General features: G+C 44.3%; 7 protein-coding genes across 7 annotated transcripts; 3 read left to right on the top strand and 4 right to left on the bottom strand.

Moving 5' to 3' along the window:
* Positions 1-187: 187 nt before the first annotated feature.
* On the bottom strand, positions 188-859 carry AK88_03823 (uncharacterized protein; the record flags this gene model as incomplete). Its single annotated transcript, XM_012481433.1, has 1 exon — positions 188-859. One exon carries the CDS (start codon positions 857-859, stop codon positions 188-190), a length of 672 nt encoding a protein of 223 aa, XP_012336856.1.
* Positions 860-1817: 958 nt separating this feature from the next.
* On the top strand, positions 1818-3452 carry AK88_03822 (uncharacterized protein; the record flags this gene model as incomplete). Its single annotated transcript, XM_012481432.1, has 7 exons — positions 1818-1902; positions 2067-2184; positions 2367-2447; positions 2565-2719; positions 2846-2958; positions 3215-3279; positions 3401-3452. The coding sequence occupies 7 exons, from the start codon at positions 1818-1820 to the stop codon at positions 3450-3452; spliced, it is 669 nt and encodes a 222-aa protein (XP_012336855.1).
* A 423-nt stretch (positions 3453-3875) lies between these two features.
* Positions 3876-6918, bottom strand: AK88_03821 (acyl carrier protein; the record flags this gene model as incomplete). The annotated part of the gene is made up of 5 exons (XM_012481431.1): positions 3876-5126; positions 5347-5361; positions 6278-6424; positions 6542-6759; positions 6867-6918. 5 exons carry the CDS (start codon positions 6916-6918, stop codon positions 3876-3878), a joined length of 1683 nt encoding a protein of 560 aa, XP_012336854.1.
* A 3451-nt stretch (positions 6919-10369) lies between these two features.
* On the top strand, positions 10370-16108 carry AK88_03820 (uncharacterized protein; the record flags this gene model as incomplete). Its single annotated transcript, XM_012481430.1, has 1 exon — positions 10370-16108. One exon carries the CDS (start codon positions 10370-10372, stop codon positions 16106-16108), a length of 5739 nt encoding a protein of 1912 aa, XP_012336853.1.
* A 190-nt stretch (positions 16109-16298) lies between these two features.
* AK88_03819 (uncharacterized protein) lies at positions 16299-20675 on the bottom strand (the record flags this gene model as incomplete). The annotated part of the gene is made up of 1 exon (XM_012481429.1): positions 16299-20675. The coding sequence occupies one exon, from the start codon at positions 20673-20675 to the stop codon at positions 16299-16301; it is 4377 nt and encodes a 1458-aa protein (XP_012336852.1).
* A 1045-nt stretch (positions 20676-21720) lies between these two features.
* On the top strand, positions 21721-22617 carry AK88_03818 (uncharacterized protein; the record flags this gene model as incomplete). Its single annotated transcript, XM_012481428.1, has 1 exon — positions 21721-22617. One exon carries the CDS (start codon positions 21721-21723, stop codon positions 22615-22617), a length of 897 nt encoding a protein of 298 aa, XP_012336851.1.
* A 284-nt stretch (positions 22618-22901) lies between these two features.
* On the bottom strand, positions 22902-23540 carry AK88_03817 (uncharacterized protein; the record flags this gene model as incomplete). Its single annotated transcript, XM_012481427.1, has 1 exon — positions 22902-23540. The coding sequence occupies one exon, from the start codon at positions 23538-23540 to the stop codon at positions 22902-22904; it is 639 nt and encodes a 212-aa protein (XP_012336850.1).
* Positions 23541-23680: the final 140 nt, after the last annotated feature.

Raw genomic sequence — 23680 nt, 5'->3', positions numbered from 1 at the left:
AAAAAAAAAAAAAAAAAAAAAAAAAAAAAGAATAACGCAAGGTGGACGAATATAAATCGCCAAAGCGAACAAATATAAATCGCCAAAGCGAACGAATATAAATCGACAACGCGAACGCATATAAAACGCCACAGCGGTCCCGCAAATTTACACACACGCAGCCGAAGTGATAACTGCTGGAGAGTTTCTATTCACTGGGAGTCGGCGCTCTCATCTGCCCCCCTCCCTGCTGCATATTCTCCGTGAAGTGCTTCGATATAGACAAGGATAAGAAAAATATGGCCACATAAATCCAGTACTTGCGAATAAAAGATTTCGGCTTCTCCTTATCTTTCTCATTCGACTTCGCCTTTGGCTTGGCAACATTCTCCTCCGTTTTCAAGGTAGCCATGGTGATGGGCACAGACACGGACAAAACTTTAACAGCCAACATGCCAGAGAATATTTGCGTGTCTTCTTCCAACTCTTCACTCGTTCTGTAGTTTAAAATATAGGGCAAGTAATTATTATTTAATCCTATAAGTAGGAAAAAATCATCGACGTTTTGAATTTTCTTTTTTCCTACATATGTTTGTATACACGTCTTCTTATTTGCGTCGTCACATAATTGAAATAGGACGTAATCAAAATTTGGTTTGCGTAACTGCTCAATGAGTTTATCCTTTTCTTGTTCATAAGCATTTGAGGTGTTGAAAATTTGATTTTTGCTCAATACAAAGTGTCCTAGCTTATTCCATTTTGCGTTGTTCCCTTGGAAGGTGTTTATTTGATAATTCAGTTCGATTATGTTTTTATTGCACAGTGCCAGTGTTAGCAGTAGCACCACCTGTGAGAGGAGTGCAAGGAATCTGAGCCCCATCTTTTCCTCCTGCTGTTCTCTATTTTTTGTGCGTTTGCTTTGAAGCAGGGGCAAGGGACGGGGGGGGGGGGGGGGGTTAATTCTTCTCAGTTGAACCTTGGATAAAAAACTGGGTGTTCTTAGTGGTGGTGGTCGTGGTGGCCACGACACAGATGAAAGTAATCAAAAGGGGAGACCCCCCAAATGTGCCCAACACGTGTCACAAGCGTGAACAACTGCACGAACATACACTTGACATCACTGCACTTTACAAGGAAAAAAAAAAGGCGTTGCCAATTGTAATCAATTTTTTTACCTGCACTGCTAAGGAAAAAACAACCATGCAATTGTATCATTGTAGTATACAAAAAAGGGGGAATAAAAAAAAAAAAAAAAAAAAAAAAAAAACAGCCAAAATGAAACTTTTCATACGGCGCACTTTTGTTCATATTTCACTTGAACCGTTCAGAAAAAATTGCCAAAAAATATGAACATTCAGGCGAAAAAAAAAAAAAAAAAAAGCAAGCAATCACGTGTTTACGTGTTGCAGTAGTTTGTGTACCAACAAGTCTAGGAAATCGCTACAGGGGAAACGTTGAAATTATTCTTCTGCCCCCCCAAAAATATTCCCCCCATTTTTGCGTGTAAAGATTAACATCATGAGAGGTGTATATATGTAACAACATGACCAACTGTGGAGCAGCGCTCTTTTCACTGTGAATGCATTTTAAAAGGGCAAGTAGAGCGATACATTATTTTATACGTAACCCATTCTTTAATGGCAGAAGAGAGAAAAAGATTAGCGTAGTTTTCACTCCCTCCCTCCCTACATGACTTGATATAAATAGAAGCATATTTATATAAATAAAACATTCATATGGACGAAGCAACCACATGAGGATGTTTCGCCAAACGAAGAAGGGAAATATCTATTTGCAAATTTGCTCACATTCACCAGCGTCAAAAGTAGAGTGGTAATATGGCCCAAAACCCATGGTATGTTCAAAAGTCCAAGGCACTAAGAACGAGTAAATTGGGGAAGATCATTAACAAGTTCAATGAAGGTTAGGGCTGACACATACTTGCTCGGAGCATCCACACGGATGTCCTTTCATCTACACAAGGCATGCGTGCCACCTACGATTGGTTCCCTATGCAATTTTTGCACCATGTAATTGTGGCCTACAAATACATGCTGACTCTCTCCACCCTTCCCACTTTCCTCCAGATTACGACCACTTGATGTACATGTCCAAATTTATGAACATAAAAAACACACTGCAAAAAATTCACGATAATTCAGAACTGATAATTAACAAAAAAACGTTCAACGTAGTTCGCATAAGGTAAAGACTTTTCTCTCTCCATAAGAATGTAGAAAGAAACTCTTTGTGTGTGCATGCATTTATACACATTCCTCTTTCCTGTGTAAGTGTTCGAACAATTTTATTGATTCACATACACACCCGACTCGCGATCCCCGTCTCACTGTCCCCCCTTCTTTTTTTTTTTATGCCATTCTCATCAGCTGTGTAGCCCAATTGCAACCGAGATACTTGAACAATGTAAAGGACGGGTTGAGCATCTACCTTGCCAACTTTATGCTAAAGTAATGAGGACTATTAGAGTCCATAATTTGGAGAGCCTTTGGGTGCTGCTCAGCTGCGTTATGAGGATGATGTGTTGCACATTACTTTTTTTTTTTTTTTTTTTTCCCCACACGCAGGGCCAACCACGACGTGAAGGGATTCACCGTATGCTTCAACGGCATCAAGCTGAAGGAGAAGGAGCCCAAAGTTATCAATGGCGACGCGTCTGTGATGTTCTTTAAAATAACCTTCAATCTTTTACTTCTGGTGCTGAAGGAGGACTACCGGATAAGTAAGCCGTCGAGAGGGTGAAACGCGCAAAACAGTGAATGTATAAATGCCAGCTGAGCGACCGTACGATATTGTGACACTCATTCGAAACGCACACACAACGCCTTCCATCTGCCCCTTTTTCCAGAGGTCCAAATTAACAAAATAGAACCCCTAAAAATTCACCTGGACGTTTTTGGGATCATTGAAGCTACCTTCTCGGAGGAATTGTTTAAGAAATTCTCCTACAATTCTAGAAATGTAACAATTCGAGGTGCCTTCACTCGGTGCTGTTGCGTGGGGAGAGGAGGTGTCTCACTCACGTGTGCTTCGAATGTGACTCTCCGTGTTTTGTCCCCCACACGAGTTACGTGTTAACCATTTTATGCTACTCCTAACAAAAGCCCTGCGCTTAGTCGCATTAAGAGATGGTTATAGGTTAACATTATTTGTATGTCAATACGCGCATGTGTTGCTTTCCCCCCTAATTTTCCCCTGTACACCTCTCCCGTCGCAGAACACCTTCATAAAGGACAACAAGACTTATTCCCTCAACGACATTATTAACTTCACGATAAAAAAGTATGCTAAGGAGAGAGAGAAAAAAAAAAAATAATGCTAGCAAATGGGGTTGTCACCCAGGAGGGACAAAACACCATTTCGCCACTTCAATCTCACCGCTGTCACCACCCCACCCCTGCAGCGTTACCTACTCGGAGTGTGGCTCGAATGTGAAGCTCATTGGATGCATTTAGGACAGCACGGAGGAGACACGACTGTCCACACTAGCTCCATTATATTGTTTTTGTGTAACCCCCGTGTAAATCTGGACCGACCCAAACGTGTTCAACGATTGGATTAACGCATGCGTCGCTGTTTTTTTTTTTTTTCAAACCAGTTTTTTAATTTTTTTTTTCATAATTTTTACCATGTGCGAATGACTCGGCTCAATCGCGTGTTTGTGCATTTGTTCAAAAAATAAAAAGAAGAATAACGGAAAAAAAAATTTTTTTTTTTTATCAAATTAAGGGCAGCCGTCCGAATGTCACCAGAGGGGTAGCAAAGACTTTGCACAGTGCTAAACAGGGCTCATCCCCGCTTCACTGCGCTTAACTGCGCTGAGCTTTGCATAACGCCGCATAACGCCGCTTAACGCTGCTTAACCCGGCCCCACGATCTCAGCGGAGCTCGTTGAGGATGGCCTCAATGCGCTTGCGCGTCTGGTCGTGCAGACTCTGTATATGGTTCCGCTGCGCAAAATAAATGTCCTTCCCAATGCGACCGCGCACCTTCTCCAGCTTGGTCAGCATCTGCTTCCTCACATTCCTCAAGGTCCCCTTGGCGTCTTCAATCTTTCCCTTAATTTTTATTCTAATTTCGTTCTTTAGGTTTTCAGACAGAGGGGGGACAACTGCATAGACTGACCTGTCCTTCACGTAAAACTTAAGTTCCTTGTACTCCTTTACGAAGTGGTTGTATATGAAATTGACGTAGTAGGGGTCGTAGGGAGTGATAATGAATAAATTTTCCTTCTTCTTAATGTGACTTATATGTTTAATTATATGATTCTGGTCATTTATTTTTATTCTTTCATTTTCAAACATGGTATTGGACAGGCTGTTCAGATTAAATCGGTAGGACTCCTTCTTGATATAGCTGTAAACGCTCTCCATTTTTTCTGCACATGCTTTGTTTAGGGTGTCTAGGTCCTCTTCTGTGACAGGTTCCTCCTGTTCCTCCTCATCGTCGGGGGAGATGTCTTCCATTGAAGAGGCATCTTCTGTGAGGGGGTCTTCTTCCGTGTCCCTGCCCACTTCAACACCGTCCTCTTCCTCCTCTTCCGTCAAGCTAGACTTTATTCTTATATTATTACGCAGGTACAGGTCTGCTGTTTTATTTTTTCCCCCGGGTGTTTCCTTTGGCATGTTTCCCTTGTGACTTTTCTGCGTGTTCCTTTCTTGTCCTGTGCGAGGGTTAGAGGTGCCTTTACCTTTTCCTTTCGCCCTTTCACCATGGTCTTCTTCCTCCTCTTGGTCCTGCTCGTCTTCCTCATTCCCCTTATGCAAGTTTTGCTTGTTTATAATTTCCTGCACCTGATGTAACACCTCTTTGTTTTTTCCCTTCTTCTTCCCATGTACACACATCGTGTTGCTCCTGTTCTTGAAGATGTTCCTTCGCAGATGGTCGTTAGAGAGCCCCTTCTTTGTGCTGTCCCTTCCACTTAGAAATGCTTCTAACGTGGGTGTGTGTTTTAAAATGAACCCATGACAGAGCGTAGTGGTTGTGATGTTGCAAAAGGGAGCCGTTAGGAGGAGGTAGTAGCACAGCACCGTCGTTTTTAACAAGGCATTCCTTTTGGGGAGTGCCATGTGGAAAGGTGTGCGGGCCTTCTTCCAAATGGGTTTCTTCGCACTGCATGTGTGGTTACTCTTGATGGTAGTGTTTAACGAGAAGGGGGGAGCGGTTATTTTCAACTCCTACATGCCCTGTTCCAAGTGACACAGAGGTGAGAGGTCACTCTGGTGGGGGAGCTTCTACTTCGTCGGATACATGCACATGTTTTTAACGCGCGTTCCTTTTTGCTGTACATGTTGAGAAGCATTTTCGCCTGTCATTTCTTCTACCGTTGGGAAGCCAATTCTCATTTACCACTTCCCCGCCGGCCTTTACGAAAGAGAGAGAGAGAGAGAGAAAAAAAAAAAGGGAGTAGTCCAGTAAGTTTGCCATGGGGAGAATTACCCTCGGGTGAGGAATCCCCCCCAACTGGTTTAGTTACCCCTTTTTATATTTTCACAATTTTTTTTTTTTTTTTTTTTTTGGCGTAAGCATGAGTTGGGTTTAGGTTTGAAGGAAATATAAAAGGGTCGTAATGTGATCTATTTAATTTCACGAAAAAAAAAAAAAAAAAAAATGTAAAGTCATTTCGCGCAGGTGTGGAGGGGGGATAATAATAATAAGGTTTGCTTGTCGAGGGAACCGCGTGAATGAAGGAGAAAACCAGGGGGGGAGAAACAGAAGGAACAGAATTGGAAGAAAGTGTGGACCCCTCTCCTTTTCCCACTTAGCATTGTTCTTGCAGGGGTAGTTGTCCCCCTTCCACAACATGTAACCTAGTTCGAGGTGAGCACACTTGATAAGCTTTGGTTAGACCGGGGCGGGTGGCTCATCGAGGGTAGGAGAAGCGTACCAGTTTCATCACCGGGAAAAAATATACACAGCTGGGTGCGCATGTGTAGGTTTGTGACAATGCATGTGTCTCCTCCAGGATGGCACTACCAACAACGGTGGGATCACACTGGCATGTGTATTAAGCCACAACGCATTCTATTTATATACTATTTTATTTTTTAATATATTTTTTTCTAGTTTGCGAATGAATATGGAAAAATGTTGAGAATAAAAAGGAGAGTCAAATGTTAGAAGCAACTGAGTGCGTGGCCAAGAGGTTGGGTGCCTCTTTGGGTGTGGTGGTGAAATGGGGAGCAGCTTGTGGACACGGCAGACGTGTGGTAACACACACCTCCCAAATAGTTTTTTTTTTTTTTTTTTTTTTTTTTTTTTTTTTTTAACATGTTCACACATCCGATTTTTTATTTTTTTCAATAAAGTCAATCGCATCCTGCACGGTGCTTATCTTCAATGCATCCTGGTCCGAGATGGTTATGTTAAATTTTTCCTCCAGTGCCATGATGAGTTCAACTAAGTCGAGGCTGTCGGCCCCCAGGTCCTGCATTACCGTGGTGGTGAGAAGGTAGCAACGGTGAGGGACAGAATAAAAAGCACAGATGGACATTCCGCACGCCGATAGCGCTCAACTGAACGGACACGAATCACGAAAACATACCTTGGTGAAATTGGACTCCATTTGTATTTTTTCCTCCTCCACTGAAAGCTGCTTAGAAATTACTTTCTTCACATCATCAAATGTGCTTCCCAGGGAATAGGTATAACCTCCCCTTTTGCGCTCCGTGCCGTTATCACTTTTGGTCCTCCTGTAGTTTACACTCCCTTTCCGCTGACCCGTCTCCTGGCACAGCCGCTTGTTCCCTGAGTTCCGGAAAGCTACAATGATGGAAGAGGCGGTGGTGAGGAAGCCAAGCCGTGATGGAAGCAGCACTGAGGAAAATTTCCCCCCAAAGAAAAACGCAACACTCACGAGTAACGCTTACCGAACACTCCGCATACGAAAACGAACCAAAGCAATATGACCTTCTTCATCATAGTTGTGTATGTGTGTGTGTGAGGGGGTGTGAGTGTGAAGGGGGGGATTGTCTTTGTTCTTTGCTTAATCTTTTTTTCCTTCTCTTTTCTCCTCTTGTATGCTCCTTTCTTATCTCTGTACGTCCAGTGGCTCGCTCAGCACGATCGCTTCGCTTCGAGTTGCTCAATTTGGTTGTCCTGTTTTTATCAACCGTTCAGCGTATAGTTCCAACGGGGGAATTAACAAATGTGTAGAGCGTGCACAGAAAAAGGAGTGCCCACTTGTGATCATCCCTAATATGAGTAGTGACCCCGCGAAGGATCGAACGGTCGATTCGTATGTACTGCCAGCAATTGGGAAAAAAAAAAAAATGACACCACGTAGAAAGGAATACAGTGTGACGCTTCTTAATTTTCCTCCTCAAGGGGGGATGATCCAAATTGGGTGTTACGAACAGTTCCAGGGATGGGAAGCCGTGTGCGAGATTCAAATTCTCAACATCAGTGGACGGTTTTCACTTCTCTGCAGGTACCGCCTTTTGGGGGAGCGACCCTACTCAGCGTGGAAGTGAACCGCGCTCCGGGAAAACAGGAAAACACGCAACACCTCGTCGTAGGTATGCACAGATAAGGGCACAATGGCATACACATATATGTGGTGTAGAGGCCTGTTCGAATATTCACACAGAAGTGAGTGCTAATCCCTTGTGTTCCCCCTTTTGTAAATAAACTCCAATGTGGTTCAACATCCTTTGACTCTTGTAAAATGTGCTTTTTTTTTTCTCTCTCTCTTCAGGATGCAGAGCGTGTTGCCTTCAGTTAACCTCAATTCATTTGAATGCGTTTTTTTTCCTTTCTCTCGGGTGACAACAAAACCGAGTCGCCCTACCCCAAGTAAAATAATTTAATTGGCGTATGTTCTCTTCCAAGAAAAAAAAAAAAAAAAAAAATCCTTCCAAGGTGTACACGCGGGAAAAGGGATGAAATGCGCCACGTGAAAAAATCTACCGCTTCACGGAGTGGGATACCTCGATGGGCACCGCGGCAGCAGCAAGGAAATAAAAAAGGTGCGTACACAGAGAGAGCAGAAGAGCTGAAGGGCGGAGAAACCACACCCCTTCGAGTATGAATGAGGGCTGGCCAAACCGACCAGCGCAACGGTACCTGTGCAACCACCTGTCGCAAACGAGAGGTGCCCTTAACTTTTCTTTTATTATCCATGTGGCGGAACGCAACCGCGTGAAAGTTGAGCAGGCGTCGCCGCAACCACGTCCACTCACACTGCCTTTAACACCGCCATCTGCAACAGCGCGGCGCTTAAAAAGCTGTTGTGGGGGAGTTTTTTTTTTTTTTTTTTTTAAATCATCTTTTTGACATTGGGGTGCACAGGTCCTTTCCCCGTAGCGTGACGCAAAGTGGCTCCACCCCGAGCAGGTCATCACGCTGAGTGTATGTTGAATGACACTCTTTTTTTCAGTGCCTCCTTTTTTCCAACGTGGTAATTATGAATCCATGTATGTATTTCTTCCACAGTGTAACTATCTGCTCATTTTTTTTTTTTTTTTTTTTTTTTTTCTTTTGGGACAACCCCCTACACACGAATGGCATTATGTGTACACACCCACTTGTCAATCTCAATCGCAAGGGTGATGTGTGTGGAAGAAGAGGACTTTTCCACATCGGGAGGAGCCATACGAATAGGTGGTTATACATGAAAGGAGGAAAACTTTATTATATAATTTTTTTTTTTTTGGGGAGAGAATCTGAGGGGGGCATATTCTTTTTATCCCCTTTTTGTGGCGAACGTTCCTGTGGGTTACTCCCCAAATGAATGTCTTTCCACTTAAAGCAATGCCTCATGGAAAGTGCACACGGGTTCAAAGCTACCATGGGGTGTGTAGACCAGTTGATGAGCTAATGAAGTTGGGTATGTCTTTTTTAATCGTTTTAGCATGTACACTTATGAGCACTCGAGTAAGTACAAAAGAAGATACACAGATGGGGGTGCCGGTGATATGGTAGCGTTTATGTTATTCTCCCCAAGGGGCAACAACGTTTTGCGGGTGTTACGGCCAGAGGAGGACGGGTTCGAACTGCAGCACAACTCTCAAATTAAGCGTCTCATGCCATTTCACGAAAAAAAGGAGAGGATCATATTTTGGAAAACCTAACCCGGAACAGTCAACTGCGCCCCTACACACATGCACATGCGTAAGAGCATACTTATCCCCTCCTGTGTGTGTGCATGCAACTGTGCAGATGGGATGGCCGCTTTCCATCTCTGAATGGTACTTTTTTAACGTCCATTTGGAAAACAAAATAGGCCACATGCATGCGCACTGTGGGCAGAACGTCCGCGAATGGGGAAAAAAAAAAAAAAAAAAAAAAAAAAAAATCACGTAAAGTTAAACTAAACCAAAGCTTATATATATGCCAACTATCCAATCAAAACAACTTCCATTCTCCCACGTACACGCGCGTTCCTTGCACAATGCAATTTTTACGAAGAGGCAGGTTACACATCACACGTGAGGAGGAAAAGGAAGTCTCACTTTTTTGTAAGGGGATTCGCACATGAGATTGGAACAAGCGCAAAGAAAAAGTAGAAAAAAAAAAAAAAAAAAAAAAATACATGTGTACCCATTTACACATTATACACGAGTGTGAATGTACCCCAAAGTACACTATACCCATGCGCAGCAGTACACAGCTACGCCCTACGCCTGCTTAGCATTCAAATGGATGTCACACCGCCCCTTCGCTTTGCATGGATGAGTTATTCTCCACAGGGAAGCGAAGGGGAGGAGGGGGGGTGGGGCGAAACCCAATTTTGAAATGCCGAAAAAATATTCACTTTTGGAAGTGAAATAGAGATTATACCCCCCCCCCCCCCCCTTTCACAGCAGCGGCGCCTTGGAAGGAATTGCGACAAGGGGGGGGGGGATGCTTTGAAGAGTGGCGTAGGGAGAGAGATATACATCTGTACTCCTCACGTCCTAGGAATATATGTTCATCAGTGCGCCGCTGTTCGGTTATGCACGGATACGAGGGGGTAGGCGAATTTATCCCCACGCAAGCCGTGTATAAATATAAGAACGGGTGTGCCACAGTCTCAGGGCAAGCCTCTCTTGCACAGCATCGCTTGCGCACCTGGCTCGGCGTCGTTGGGGCACCTTGCACTGCGTCGCTTGCCCACCTTGTACGGCGTCGCTTGGGGGGGTGTCAAGCAAATCGGTATGTGAAACAACCAGACCAAGCCTGTTACCCCCCACTTTCAACCTTGCCGCTGCTATAACAGGACAAAGAGAATCCCGCCCCGATATATCGTTCTGCTATTGTGACCCCCTTTTGCATCTCCTTCTCTCCCCCCTTCTACACGCACACGCGGGGACACATAAATTGTACACTGCGTTGTGATCATCAGGAGAGTTTAGGAGTGGGTCCTCCTTGAGTGAAGCACCTCTTAAGGACGATGGATCGCAAGGAGGCAGAACCGGAAGAAAGAAAAAGGGGAAAATTCATAAAGGGAAAATCCTTCGAAGAAGAGACCCCCAGCAATAGTGACACCGCCGATGGAGACGACTGCATGGGGCAGACCCCCACCGGACGTAGGAGGAAATGGAAAGGAAGGAAAAAAAGCATCGGGTCATCATCTACCTGCCAATCAGTGAACTCATGTGACTCAGCCAAAAGCGATTACTCTTGCCAATACCTCAATGCGGACAGCTATGAAAAAAACGTGAGCCTGTGCAGGAAATGCCTTTTTACATACTTCGAATTTAATACCGTCACGAATGTTATTTATATGAGACACGGGGCCAGGACACCAAAAAAAAAAATACAAAATGAATGGCCCTTCAAAGAAGGAAAGGGAGATCTGACATTCCTGGGGTTCCAGCAGTCAGTGAGAATTGGAAAATACCTCAGGAAATATTACTATACTATAAGGAAACTTAATTCAATTTATAATAACAGGAGGAGGGGTCCTTCGCCAGGGGAGAGTTCGTCTCACGAGTCAGATGAGGAGATGAACATGATGGGCGGATCCCCCCCTTGGGATCAACTGAAGGGGCATAATATTAAGGGGCATAAAATTGAGCATGTGGGAAGAAAAAAAAAAAATTTAAACAACCTGCTCAAGGAGAGGAGGCTAAAGGAAACAATAAAATTACTCGTGAGTAAAAAGTCCACGGATGATGATCCCTGCAGCATGTTACACAAGAGAGTGACGCATAGAAGGGGGTGGCCTCTCTTCTGCCACGACAGAAAGAAGAGGGAACCCAACGCCCTGCATGTCTGCACAAGTGTGTGTGCAAATTGTTGTGGGAATAAAAAGAGGAACCAAATGCAAATTGAAGTTGCTCTGCCTTCGATTCACCCCCTCGATGGAGGCACACCAATTGGATATGTAAATAAAGACGCGGTTGATGGTGCGTGTGCTTGTGATTGTAATTGTGATTGCGATTGTGCATGTGATTGTGGTTGTGCTTGCAATTGCAGAGGAAGGGGGGACACACTTTCCTCCACCTGCAAAGCGAATTACTTCCAGAAACAAATGGAAAAAAGGATCAACGTAGAGAAGCAAAAGAGAAAGTACGATAAACTCGTAAAAATTATAAATAATTATTTGTGTATAAAAACGACCAGCAGTGAGAGGTGCAAGTTAACAGCCTATGCCATCATGTGTGGTATCCTAGGCATTACAGAAAAAATGTTTTTTTTTTTTTTTTTTTTGTCATTTGATAATGAAGAGCATGATTTGTTGAATGCAGATATGATGGGTGCAAGCCAGATGGTCAGTGATCACTTCCGCTCTGTGAGTGGCAAACGGGAGGACAGACTCCACCCCATCTCCATCCCCCAGACACACCTTCCAAACAGTAACAGCATCCTCGAAAGGAGGAAAAGCTCGCTCCCTGCACAGGTTAACTTTTTTCCGCAGCAAAAGGATTCTTCGCCACACACACAACGGAACGTAAGACCCGGTCGGGGGACCCATTTAGAAGTGTGCCACCCCCTGGGGGGTCTACAAGGGGGTAGTAATCACCAAGTTAGTTTTGCACCGACTTTTCCAAATTCAATTTGCAATTTGGTTGACAAGGATTGTGAAGGGAACGTCCACATGGGTGAGCAGAAGCAGAAGCAGAAGAAGCAGATGAGGGACGCTGCTCACAATGCCATGACTCGTTCAGATGGTAGTGGCAGCCCCGATCAGGTGCGGCACCGGTCACAGTGGGCAGGAAGCGATACAAGAGGGGGAGAAACGGCCAGCGGTGGGAAGTGCCCCCCAAATTGTTATTCACTTTTTGTAGAACCCCCTAGACACCAATGCGTTTCCTGCTCCATGGCAGCATGCACCGATGAGGAGAACACAGAAGGGTTGGATGGAAGTGGAAAAACGGGCGCAAAAAAGGGCGTAAAAATGGGCCAAAAAATGGGCGAAGCGAAGTTACCCTTTGATGTGACCAGCTGTGGTGGGGACGACCCAATTGTGGAAAAGAAAAAGCCCCAAGACGAAAATGATAAGAAGCGTTCAAACGGCCATGACGGATCATGGAGCAAACGAAGCGACGTACACACTGAGGCAGGCGCGAACTGGATGGCGGAAAACGCGCAGAGCTATAGTGACAGCGTGAACCCAAGTTGGGGTGTCCTTAAGAGGAGATTTGCGAAAGGGGCATCTCGCAGTGGAGCAGCGAGAAAGGGACCGGACAGGTTCCGCCCCAGCACTACCCTAATACAAAATGTTAGAACTTTTTTCGAGTTTGTCCTAAGGGGAAGATACAGTTCAACAATTTTTTACAACCAGATAATGAAGGCGAAAGGGCGAAGCGAAAGTAAGTTGGAAAAGGCGTGTATATTTTTTATATTCGAATCTTACATGCGGTATGTGCTGAGCGATTTTCCTGGTTACGTGAATCACTCGGGGGGTGTTGCCAATCCCACTTGCGCCTACCGTGATGCTGGGCACTCTTCAGGGCATCATGACGACGGGCGCTTCCCATCCCCCGCATGTATGGCCAGCAGTTATCCCAGAAGCTACCGCAGGAACCTACTCTCCTATCTGCGCAATATATACGTTTTGTGTTCCGTGGTGAATGTAGCAGAGCGAAATTCACTCATGCTCAAGACCCTTAAGTCTAATAACCAATATATAAAAAGGTTGAAGAATCTCATTTTTTATAACTCTAATGTGTATAAATTGTTGAACGACTACTACAAGGAAGAAGTTTCTATAGTATATCAAATCACCAAGTGGAAGAACCGAACTTACCTGAATAGGTCAGAACTTTTGCTAAGCGAGCCTTGGGCCAACATCACACAAAGTGATGCAGCACAAGAAGATGAGTCGAATATAAAAAATCGTATTGTGAAAATATTAAAAAAACATAACTCAGCTGTGTACAAAATAAAGAAAAAGCTAAACAAGTCAATCATATTGAAAGACCTAAGGAAGCTAAATTATTACACAGTGAGTGTTACTTCGAGAGATGTCCCCACTTGTGAACAGAGGAAGATGATGCAAGAAAGAATTAAAAGCATGAGGAACCACTTATTGTTTTGTAGCAAGAGGAAAAACATTAAAATTATTAAACAGTTTATTAGTTCATATCATTCGTATGTGTATCACAATGTGCGTCTGATGTTAGACATGCGAAAGGCGTATAGAAGCGTGGAGATTGAGTGTAGCTCCTCCAGTGAGATAGTGCTCGGAGTGGCCACCCCTGAAATGGAAAAGCAGGAACCCCCCAACGGAGAGGATAATTGCGGGCTCAATGAAAGGGGAAGTGCCACCAGAAAGGCAGTTGCGTTCCATCAAGGGGGGGATTCACGCAGATCGTATCAGAGTGTGCAAAGGGGAGCAGCAGAGAAGTGGCCCCACATGGAGAAGCTAAATGGGCTCGACGGACGCTGTGCAGGGGATTACTCGAAGGGGGAAGGTGCCCATGGACAGGGGGAGAAAAGGCCAAACGGGTCTCTTGACCTGTGCGAAGCGACGCATGACGAGCCGCCTGACGAACCCCCTGATGACCCCCCTGACGAAGCGCGCTGGGCGAAGAGGACCGACGAGACCGCTGAGAAGAAGGAAAAAAACAAAGCGAAGAAATTTTACAAAAAAATTTACGAGTGCTACAAACACATGTGCACCCTCGAGTATAACAACAAGTACCTGTCCTGGCTGTGCAGCGGCATGTCGTTGATGGACGTGGTTATTAATTTCATGATAAGCGTCAGGGTGTACGAGAGCTTCAACAGGGAGATGGCAACAGGCTGGGGGGGAGGGAAGAAGTTCATACCAAAAATAATACTTTACTTAACACACCAGTCGTCCATTTTGTCATTCCAGTCTTGTGTAGGGGTTAAGAGGAGCTCCATGAAGATCCCTCCGTTTGGTGGGTTTCTCTCGCTGGAGCTGGTGCACATAAGGAAGAAGGGGAAGCCCGACAAGGCACGCGGGCGTGGAAAGGGACACAGGTATAGGAAGACATCTTCCAAGGTGCCCAGCGAAGTGAGTACTCATGTTCACACAGCGCTACAAATGGAGAGTAACGCGAAAGGGGAATTTGAACACCTGTGTGGTACCCACACCCTGGATCAACTTCCCACAGTAGCGGCGCAAGGTGACCTCCCCTTTTGTAATAGTACCCCGTTGGACGAGCCAACCTCGCGAAGACAAAATCAAAAAGTGATAAGCGAAGCGAAAAGTGCAGACCGACATAACGTGCAAACATTTATTCGAGCAAATGATACGGCGAGTATTTTCTGTTGCAAGGAGGACTGCGTGTGGAAGACCAAACGGGGGAATGGCATGAGTAGCCAGAACGGCGCTGATGGGCGACCCACACATACACGTCGCGCTCACAGCACCGCAACCCGGGCCAGAAAAAAAGACGCGCGCGAAGACAAGTACGAGAGCTACCTGCCCAAGTGCGCAAATAAAATTCATAATTTTAAAAATTTGTTTAACCTCCTATGCTACAAAGACAAAAACGTGGACAGCAGCAACGTAGACACTCTCATTCAGCTGTACAAGTTATGCCTCAGCGACGACTGTTCGTATGTAGGGAATGCAGACCTGCATGGAGGACAGGAGGGCCAGCGTAGAAGGAGGAGACACTTTTATGGCTATTTTGTCAGGTTCACCTTTAATCATTATTGTCCACTTAAACTGAAGAGAAAAAAGTGCATAAAGAAGGGTGTAAAGAAGTGCACGCGGGGGGGCGACGTAGAGGAGAAAGAAAAAATGAACAATCGCCATGCAAATGGCCACACAAATGGCCGCACAAATTGGCAACAGATACAGGAAGATCCACCTGGAGAGGTAATCCACATGGAAGGAAGATCCCCCAGAGGAAAAGTTCTGCCCTCTGTAATAGGGAGAGCAGATAAACGGTTTGATGCAAATGAGGAGAAGTCCCACTTGGAGACGCAAAAGGGGAAGAAGGAAACTTGCCAAGGGGGTGAATTCGCATTAAAGAACAAATACAAGGAGCGAAAAATGGACCAGAGTGATGACTATGGAAAGGGAAAACATTTAAGGAGAAACAAAATAATGAAACGACTTAATATGAACAGCCTCAATTTCGATACTAAGCATGACACGTACATGCACTACGTGTACAATAGCAGTGACCTCAAGTATGGCAAAATATACAGCAAGCTTAACAAAGAAAGCGATTCCAAATTCAGCACAAAGAAAAGTGTAGATATAAATAACCGATTAGTGGAGAGGAGCAGGGTTAAGTTAAACGGAGGGGGGGGCACCTCATTCTCCAGTGAAGAAAGTACACATGATGAATGGGAGTTGCGGAGTGCAAAGTTCAAGTCGCTTGGAAAGGACGAGGACGCAGCGGAGAAGCAGGTCGATAGTGTTAACTGTGAAGTGAATGACCACTTGTACCACTTAAAGACGAACGACGTGGAGGGAGGCCAACAGAACTCCACACCCATGGGGTACAGCTTCAAATTGTCCAAAAGAGCCATGTCCTCTAGGCTGTTAAAAAATTTCATGACGGATGAAACGGAAAAGAGGAAGAGGACAAAAATGCAAAAAATGCTACAGATGCAAAAGACCAAGCCGAGCTTTAATAGGAAGAAGGACGAAAGGGATAAAAGGAATTACCAAAATGAAAACATCATTTGTCTGGACTGCCTGATTAGCTACTTGAGGCAAATGCTCAGGGTGTATGGGAACCCCGAAATGTTGTAAAAGGGGGCAACCTGACAGCAGCTTAAACAAAGCTCAATGGACATATTTTTCGTAGTGCCAACCCCGTTTTGGGGGGATCCTATCTGTGCAGGCGTTTCTAAACACAACGCAGATGGTTCAGTTGGTGTGGTGAAGCGAGAGGGGATAAAATTTTCCCCCCCAAAAAAAACTGCACATACGCATACATATATCAACACACGCATGCAGACACATCACTGTGCTGCCTCGGCAGGATGACCAAGTCCACTTTGAACAGGAGCACCTCCTCTTCGTTGCGAATATCGTAATAGGGAAATTCCTTCCGCAAATAAGTCTCCAAATATTTGTAAATGCTCTGATGGGTGGAGGAGGACCGCACTGTTGAATTCACACCCAGGTGAGCAAATTCGCTCAAAATGATATGGCTGTAAAACAGCTGCAAGAACTTCAGGGGAAATGTGGAAATGTTCACATGAGAGTATTTACCCAGGTGCAAGAGGGTCAGGAGCAAAAAGACGTTTCGCTTGTCAAGATTGGTTGGGGGGGAAGAGTAGCACCCATACATTTTACTACCCTGTGTAGAAATATTCTTAGTGGAACATCCAACTTCATTAGGAAAAAACATTCGAAGGAGTTCACAAACCCAAAATGCGGCCTTCTGGCTACCTCTTCTCTGATGTTCCAGGGGTAAATAATCCAGGATGGACACGAAGTTTAAAAGGTACGTCGACATGTTTGCTGTATATATAGCTTGTCTGGGCAGTTGCTGGAAGTGCGCATATAAAATGTGTCTCGGTTGTATGCAGGTGTTGTGGGCTTCACGTAGGTGGCAACGCTCCAAGCGGAAAAATTCCTCATCCACGGCATTGAGGTAGTCCAAAAACACCACACTGTTAAAGAAGCGAATTTGCAACTCTAGCTTTATCGTCCCTTGTTGGGAAAAGATGCTCGAGACGCACCTTGCTGATAGTACTTGCATCAAGTCCCTGTGTTGTAGCTTGGCATTTTTCAAACAAACAAATACTTGAATAATATTACTGAGTGATAATTTCATGTCGTTATTGCATTTCCTACGTTTTATTTCCTGAGTGTATAATGCGTCCAGGAGGCGGTTAAGCTGCTGGAGCAGTTTATTGCCCACGTCCTGCTCGTTATAGCTGATCATTTTGTCCTCCCCCGAGTGGAGAACAGTCCCCCTTTGACTGTTCACATGGGAGACACCATCCGTCTTCGCATCGTTGTGGGGAGGAGTAAGTAATAGGCGCTGTGATGACAAGCTGATGAAGTCGGCCCCAATTTTTATTTGTTCTTTTTTTCCCCCCCACTCATTTGCAACCTTATCGCTACTTAAGTCGGTTTCTATCCCGCGTACACATAACCCATCGCGTGAAAACTTATTAATTGTGTAGTAAAAGCTAGCCATGTGGTAAACCAGTGTAGCGATCTCATGTTCACTTAACCTGTCCATTGTACAAACAAACTTGTTGAAGTGGGCCAGCAGAAAGAGATTAAATTGGGAGGTGATTTCTCCAAAGTATAAGTACGCATCCAAATACACATGCAAGATCTCCTTGAAAAAAGTGAAATTCTCACGGTACTGATTATCATGCAGGATGAGATCGCTTGATGTGGCTATAATGGATAGCAGTGGGGAGTCTACACCAGCTTGGGGTGGAGGAGAAGCGCGCGTATATATACTGTTTAAGTTTCCCCCAGAAGTTTCTTCAAGAATCCTCTTCAACACCAAGAAGACATACTTCATTTGGATGAGACCCCGGCGTGAACGCAAAAAAGAGTCATATAGAAAGTAAGCACTATGGTCGAAAACTTTATGCCTCAGAAGGGATGACATAATGGAAAAGAAATCTTCCTCGGTTAGCTTCCCCTTTTGAAACTCCATGAGTCGTGTTAACTCGTTCAGTATAGCATCCTTTACAAGTTTCTCATGTGGGTAGGTTGGAGACATGTGTTCGTATGCAAGGAAGTACACCCTCAGGGCGTACATTTTGTGGGGGCCGTTTGTGAGGGGTGTCTGCTTACACCAGTTGACCGAGTTGACCAAGCTGGATGGATTCATTTTTGTGCCTTCCTTAGGGAAGAAAACTACGCGAGTAACTTTATCTCCCAACCGGGTGACCATTTTGTCGACCTCCTCTAAACTGCTCTGGCTAGCAGCTTCTTTGCAAAAGAGGAACGTTTCATCGTGTGGACCATGGTCTTCACTCTCTGTACAGCCGCCCCACACCTTGGTCGCCTCGCGAAACCTCTTCAAAAAGTAAAGGAACAAAATGATCTCCGCTTCATTCTCAAAGAGGTTGGAAGTTCCCTCCTCCAGGCGCCTAAGGCATGCATGCAAGAGAGGGACATTCAGTTGACCACCTCGATGAGATAACTCTACGTTGATCAATATTAATAAGTGGTGATTTGACACATTTGCTTCTTCTCTTTTAATTTGCTTTTCAATCCACTGCAATAATTTTAAAATGCACCCCTTCAACATGTCCTTGTTGGTGAAGGGAAAGCAAATTTTGTTTATTTTATGCAGGTAACTCAACACTATTATAAGTTTGTTCGTGGGTAGCTTTTTTTCTTCTCTGCTTGGAAACACCAGACATTTGGTTACCTCCCCAAGGAGGTGTAATAAACCTTGAGGAGGCACGTTGAGTAGTTCTTCTCCTTCCCTTGCGTGTGACTTAACACATGGGGGATAATTTCCCCCCTCCTCTACGTCCTCCATTTCATAAAAAGAACTTTTAAAGCAACTCATATCCGCGTATGCTACCATCTGGTAGTATATCCCCTTGACCAGATTGATGATCATGTTTTCGTGTAGCATGGGGTAGTACGTAAGTACAATCGTGTGGCAGCTATTCAGTATGTTCATAAGAGACGAACGGAGGGTGCAGCCATTTTTTACTTCACTAAGGAGAACTGCCGTGTGTACGTAGATGGTGGCAATGCTGTTGAGCTCGTTCTGTGTGGGGGTAGTACTCCAATGAGAGTCACATTTTTCCTTCCCCATCATGTCGGAAGGGGTACCATGAGTGAACCTGCTTAAGAGACTCATGGCGCTGTTGAAGAGGTGTACTAGACACCGTTCCGCGTCCTCCGAAAAGGAAAATTTTGGAGAAAGGAAATTTTTCACCTTTAAAATTTTCAACACATTAATTATATGTGAGTACTCCCATACATTTGGCACAAATGGTGGAGCCGCGCTTTTCTTTGCTTCGTCCATGTGGGTACTTGGCGGCTGATCCGTGTTGCGCTCCCCCCGACAGAGAGATTTTTCCCCGGAGAGAGATTTTTCCTGAGGAGGCCCCCCCACTTGCTCGTTCCACACCCTTATAATAGCGTACAATATGTCGTAGTTGACTTTTCTGTGCAGGAGGAACTTCCGCCTGTTCCCCTTCTGCTTATCAAATATGTTCATGCTTGAGGACAAAAAGGAGAGAGCCAATTTGGCGCTTAGGTCTACTTGGGTAACCTTGTTCGCGAGTAACGAAATGGTGTGTAGAACCTTCTCTGAGGCGTACATCGGGTGGTTGCTCAAAAAAACAACGTAACTGTTGAGGTGACCAAAGGTGACCTGGTCTCTTTCACTAGCATCACCACATGGGCTACTTCGCTTTAGAAGACATTCGGTGAGTCTTCCATTTGGAGAAGTCCCCAACTGGAGTTCTGTTCTGTCAGAAGGGTTTGCCTCCCCGGGGTGGCAATAATCCTCATTGTTAATACCCTTATTGGAAAATTCCTCACCTTTTTTGTGCCCTCCCGGAACCTCCGCCCTTTCGTACATGCGGCCACACTTCTTGCCGAATGGACCCCGTTCATGGTCCCCAACAAAGGAAGCGAAACTACTCCCCCTTCTTCGAAGATAATAAAAATAATTAAAGTGGGAAAAAAAGTGAAAATAAAAAATATTTTGAATTAGCTCTTTAGTGCTTTCACTTGGATTCACCTTGTGCATGTACTTAGACACACCACGAAGCAACTCGCTCACGTTACTTAAGTGATAATGCTTTAAGTGTAGACTCGCATTGTGGTGCATGTAATGAAAGATAGTTGGGTGAAGGTCGTTGCATATGCTTCCCTTGGAAATTCTCAAATGGTATTTTTTTTTTATTAACAATGTGTGGAAGGCAATTAAAATTTTTTTATTTATGTACACGTTTTTGTTTTTCGGGTGTTCGTTAATTATGGACAGAATTTGAAACACCTTATCGTCTATGGTTCCCTGTGTGTTTCTTCGCATGAGGAGTTCTATCTTATTGTTCACTGCTTCTGTCTCGGTGGACATGCCATGCTGTGAATGAGAAGTGGGATGAAGAGACACCTTTCTCGATTTGAAGCCCCTCGGGGGGTGATTCACAAGAGGATTCCCATTGCTACCACCCATGAGGGTAACCCCGTGAGGCTCACCGAGTCCTCCCTCTCTCGCTTCTTCCCCTTTCACCAATTCGCGCACTGTTGAGAGGTAAACATAATTATTCCCTAGGTGGACACTGATCCTTTTGTTTATTGTTCGCCTGGATCTGTGAATCTGGGGGGGGCAACCGACGTGGCGCCCCAGCGCGCGTAGCAGCTTCATTTAAAGTATGGACAGGGGAATGGGAGCCGTTTTCATGGCACTCCCCCACCCCTTGCTCGTCCCCTCATGCGGGTTGTAACACTCATATAGATCGCCGTATGCATAATAAAAGATGTAATGAGAGGTGAACTCACTAGAGCAAACCTGCAAATGGTCCCACTTTCGCTACCTCTATAAATATGTGGCACGGGGGTTGGGTGCACTCTTTTTTGCGCCCCCTCCCACCCCCGCACAGGGGAACACAAAACTTGTTTGGCCTATCCACAACACGGTGGACGTTTCCTTCTACAAATTAGCCACCATCCCAGAAAAAGGAGAAAACATTGTCGGAACAACTGAATTGGGCTACCCAGGGGTGGGGTTAACCTTTTTTTTTTTTTTTTTTTTTAAAAAAAAAAAGCTGTTGTTTTGGTGATACTGGGGGGTAAAAAAAAAAAAAAAAAAAAAAAAAAAAAAAAAAAAAAAAAAAAAAAAAATGCCAAAAAACACCGTGACCGTGACAAATTGAAAAGTAGAGCCAATCAATTTGGTTTAACTTCGTTGTTTTTTTTTTTTTTTTTTTTTTTTTTCGAGAATTGCGAGCCCACTTGGGAATATTAAAAAAGAGAGAGAGGAAAAAAAAAAAAAGTACATTACAAAAAAGAGTTTTACTTCATGACAGTTTGTGGCCGTCCTAAAATGCATACGTACGTGTTTTCCGCGTGAGTTTTAAAACAATGCCGCAATGCGTTATGCAAGCGTGGGATGGGCGGACGACGTAGTCTCTCTCTGTGCCCCCATCTTGTAGAAGAGGCAAACTTGGTAAGCAATACAGAGGAGATCCAGGCCCAACCAAATAGCAGAGTAAAAAACATTTGAAAGAGGCCGCCCCGCAACTGGGTGACTTTTCCACGGAAGGGGGGCTACTATTTATACCCTATCTTACGGTAGGATATCTCTCTTGGCTGTTCCCAATCGGGACAGTTAAAAAGGCCCATTTTTATACTCGGGCTCTACTTCATTTGCTTCAAAATTAGTGCAGTGCCTGCAGTTAGGCCGCCCCGCCATGGCGACGGAGGAAGCGACCCAGAACAAGCAGGAGGGAGGGAAAAGAAAGTACAGGAAGGATAAACCATGGGACAATGAAAACATAGACCACTGGAAAATAGAAAAATTCACAAGGGAAGACAATAAACACCACTTCCTAGAGGAGTCCAGTTTCAAGGTACTCTTCCCCAAGTACCGAGAAAAATATCTTCAACAGTTCAGCACAGATATAAAAAATGTATTAAACAATCATTTCATTAAATTTGAAATGAACTTAATTGAGGGTTACATGTGTGTAAAAACTACAAAAAAAACATTTGACCCTTATATTATAATAAAGGCAAGGGATATGATTTCCCTGCTTTCGAGGAGTGTCCCCTTCACTCATGCCAAACGAGTACTAGACGACGAAACGTTCTGTGATATTATAAAAATTAGCACCTATGTAAAAAACAGAAATAAATTTATTAAACGTAGACAGAGGTTGCTAGGAAGCAATGGGACAACGTTAAAAGCACTTGAAATATTAACCAACTGTTATATTTGTGTTCATGGAAAAACGGTCAGCGTCATTGGATACTTCAAGGCACTCAAGGTGGTCAGGAGGATTATTGTCGACTGCATGAAGAACATCCACCCCGTTTATCACATTAAAGAATTAATTGCTAAAAGGGAATTACAAAAAAATGAAGAGTTTAAAAATGAAAACTGGGAGAAATTTCTCCCCAATTTTAAGAAGCGAAATGTACAGAGGAAAAAAATTAAACAAAAGTTGGACAAGAAGAAGGGCGCGAAGAAGGAGGAGAAGTCCGTGTTCCCGCCAGACCAACTGCCTCGAAAAATTGACATACAGATGGAGACGGGTGAGTACTTCATGCGACGCCCCAGGGGCGAAGCGGCTGGAATGGCGGAATGAAAAGGTGCAAATTGGAACAGACAGATGATGCGGGAGAGAACGGGCCAACGCTGGACATGTTCCCGAACAAAACAACCCGTAAGGGACTATGTACCTCCGCCATATGTCACTTCCTATCAACTGCTTTTTCAACAGTGAGGGTGTCCAACCCGTGGTAACACACCACCCTCGTGGAGAAAATGCACACACACACACACACTATACTATGCTATACTTTACTATTTGAGGGGATATTTTTTTTCCCTTTTTTTTTTTTTTTTTTTTTTTCCTGTGCTTCCCCGACTTCAAATCTTGGCGACGTCGCCGCAAATGCTGATCAGCGCGTAGGCGTGCGACCTCTCCTCGCGCATGAATAAGTTGGTGATCTTAAAGGAACATATTAAGTTGGCCCCGATGGCCTTAATGTGAGACTTGGCAATAAATAAAATATCCGATATTATGCTTTGGTAAAAAACATCAAACTGCTTGAGGTTAACATTTTCCTTCACGATGTGCATGGAAATAATTCCAAAGTATTTTTTTATAATAACGTTTGGAAGGATGTTCAGGGGGGTTATTATGATGGAGGAAAAGTTTTGCTCTGTGAAGGAATCAAACAAGTGTTTTCTGTTTTCAAGGATAATGTAATTTTTAAGGTCATTAAAGAGGAACAGCGTGTCGCACAAATTGTACTTATCAGAGGAGAGTTTCGTTTTTTTTGTCGACTTTTTTAAGAATAAGCTAAGTTTATTTCTTTTGTTTCCTTGCGTTTCTTTCTCTTCACCTCGTTGTGTTATAGCATCCTTCGAATGAGTTATCCCTTTCGTCGTCCCACCTTTCTTTGTTTCGCCTTTCCCCCCTGTCCCGCTTCTCCCCAATCCTGCCGATTTGCTTCCATTCCCCCTATGACAAAGGTACAAAGGAAGGTAGAACAATTTGGACATGACGGAGTGAAATATTCCTTTTTTCCTTTTCTGTCCAACAGGGAATTTATCACCCTGGTAATTATTTCTTCTCGTCTTGGTCCCCCCCACCTTATCCCCATTCGTGGAGGGAAATAATTCAAGACAGTTAAAAAACAGCT

The sequence above is a fragment of the Plasmodium fragile genome (genome assembly GCF_000956335.1).
Source record: "Plasmodium fragile strain nilgiri unplaced genomic scaffold supercont1.47, whole genome shotgun sequence".
Classification (NCBI taxonomy): domain Eukaryota; phylum Apicomplexa; class Aconoidasida; order Haemosporida; family Plasmodiidae; genus Plasmodium; species Plasmodium fragile.
The sequence above is the reverse complement of the archived record's forward strand: the minus strand, read 5'-3'. Positions and strand labels throughout refer to the sequence as shown.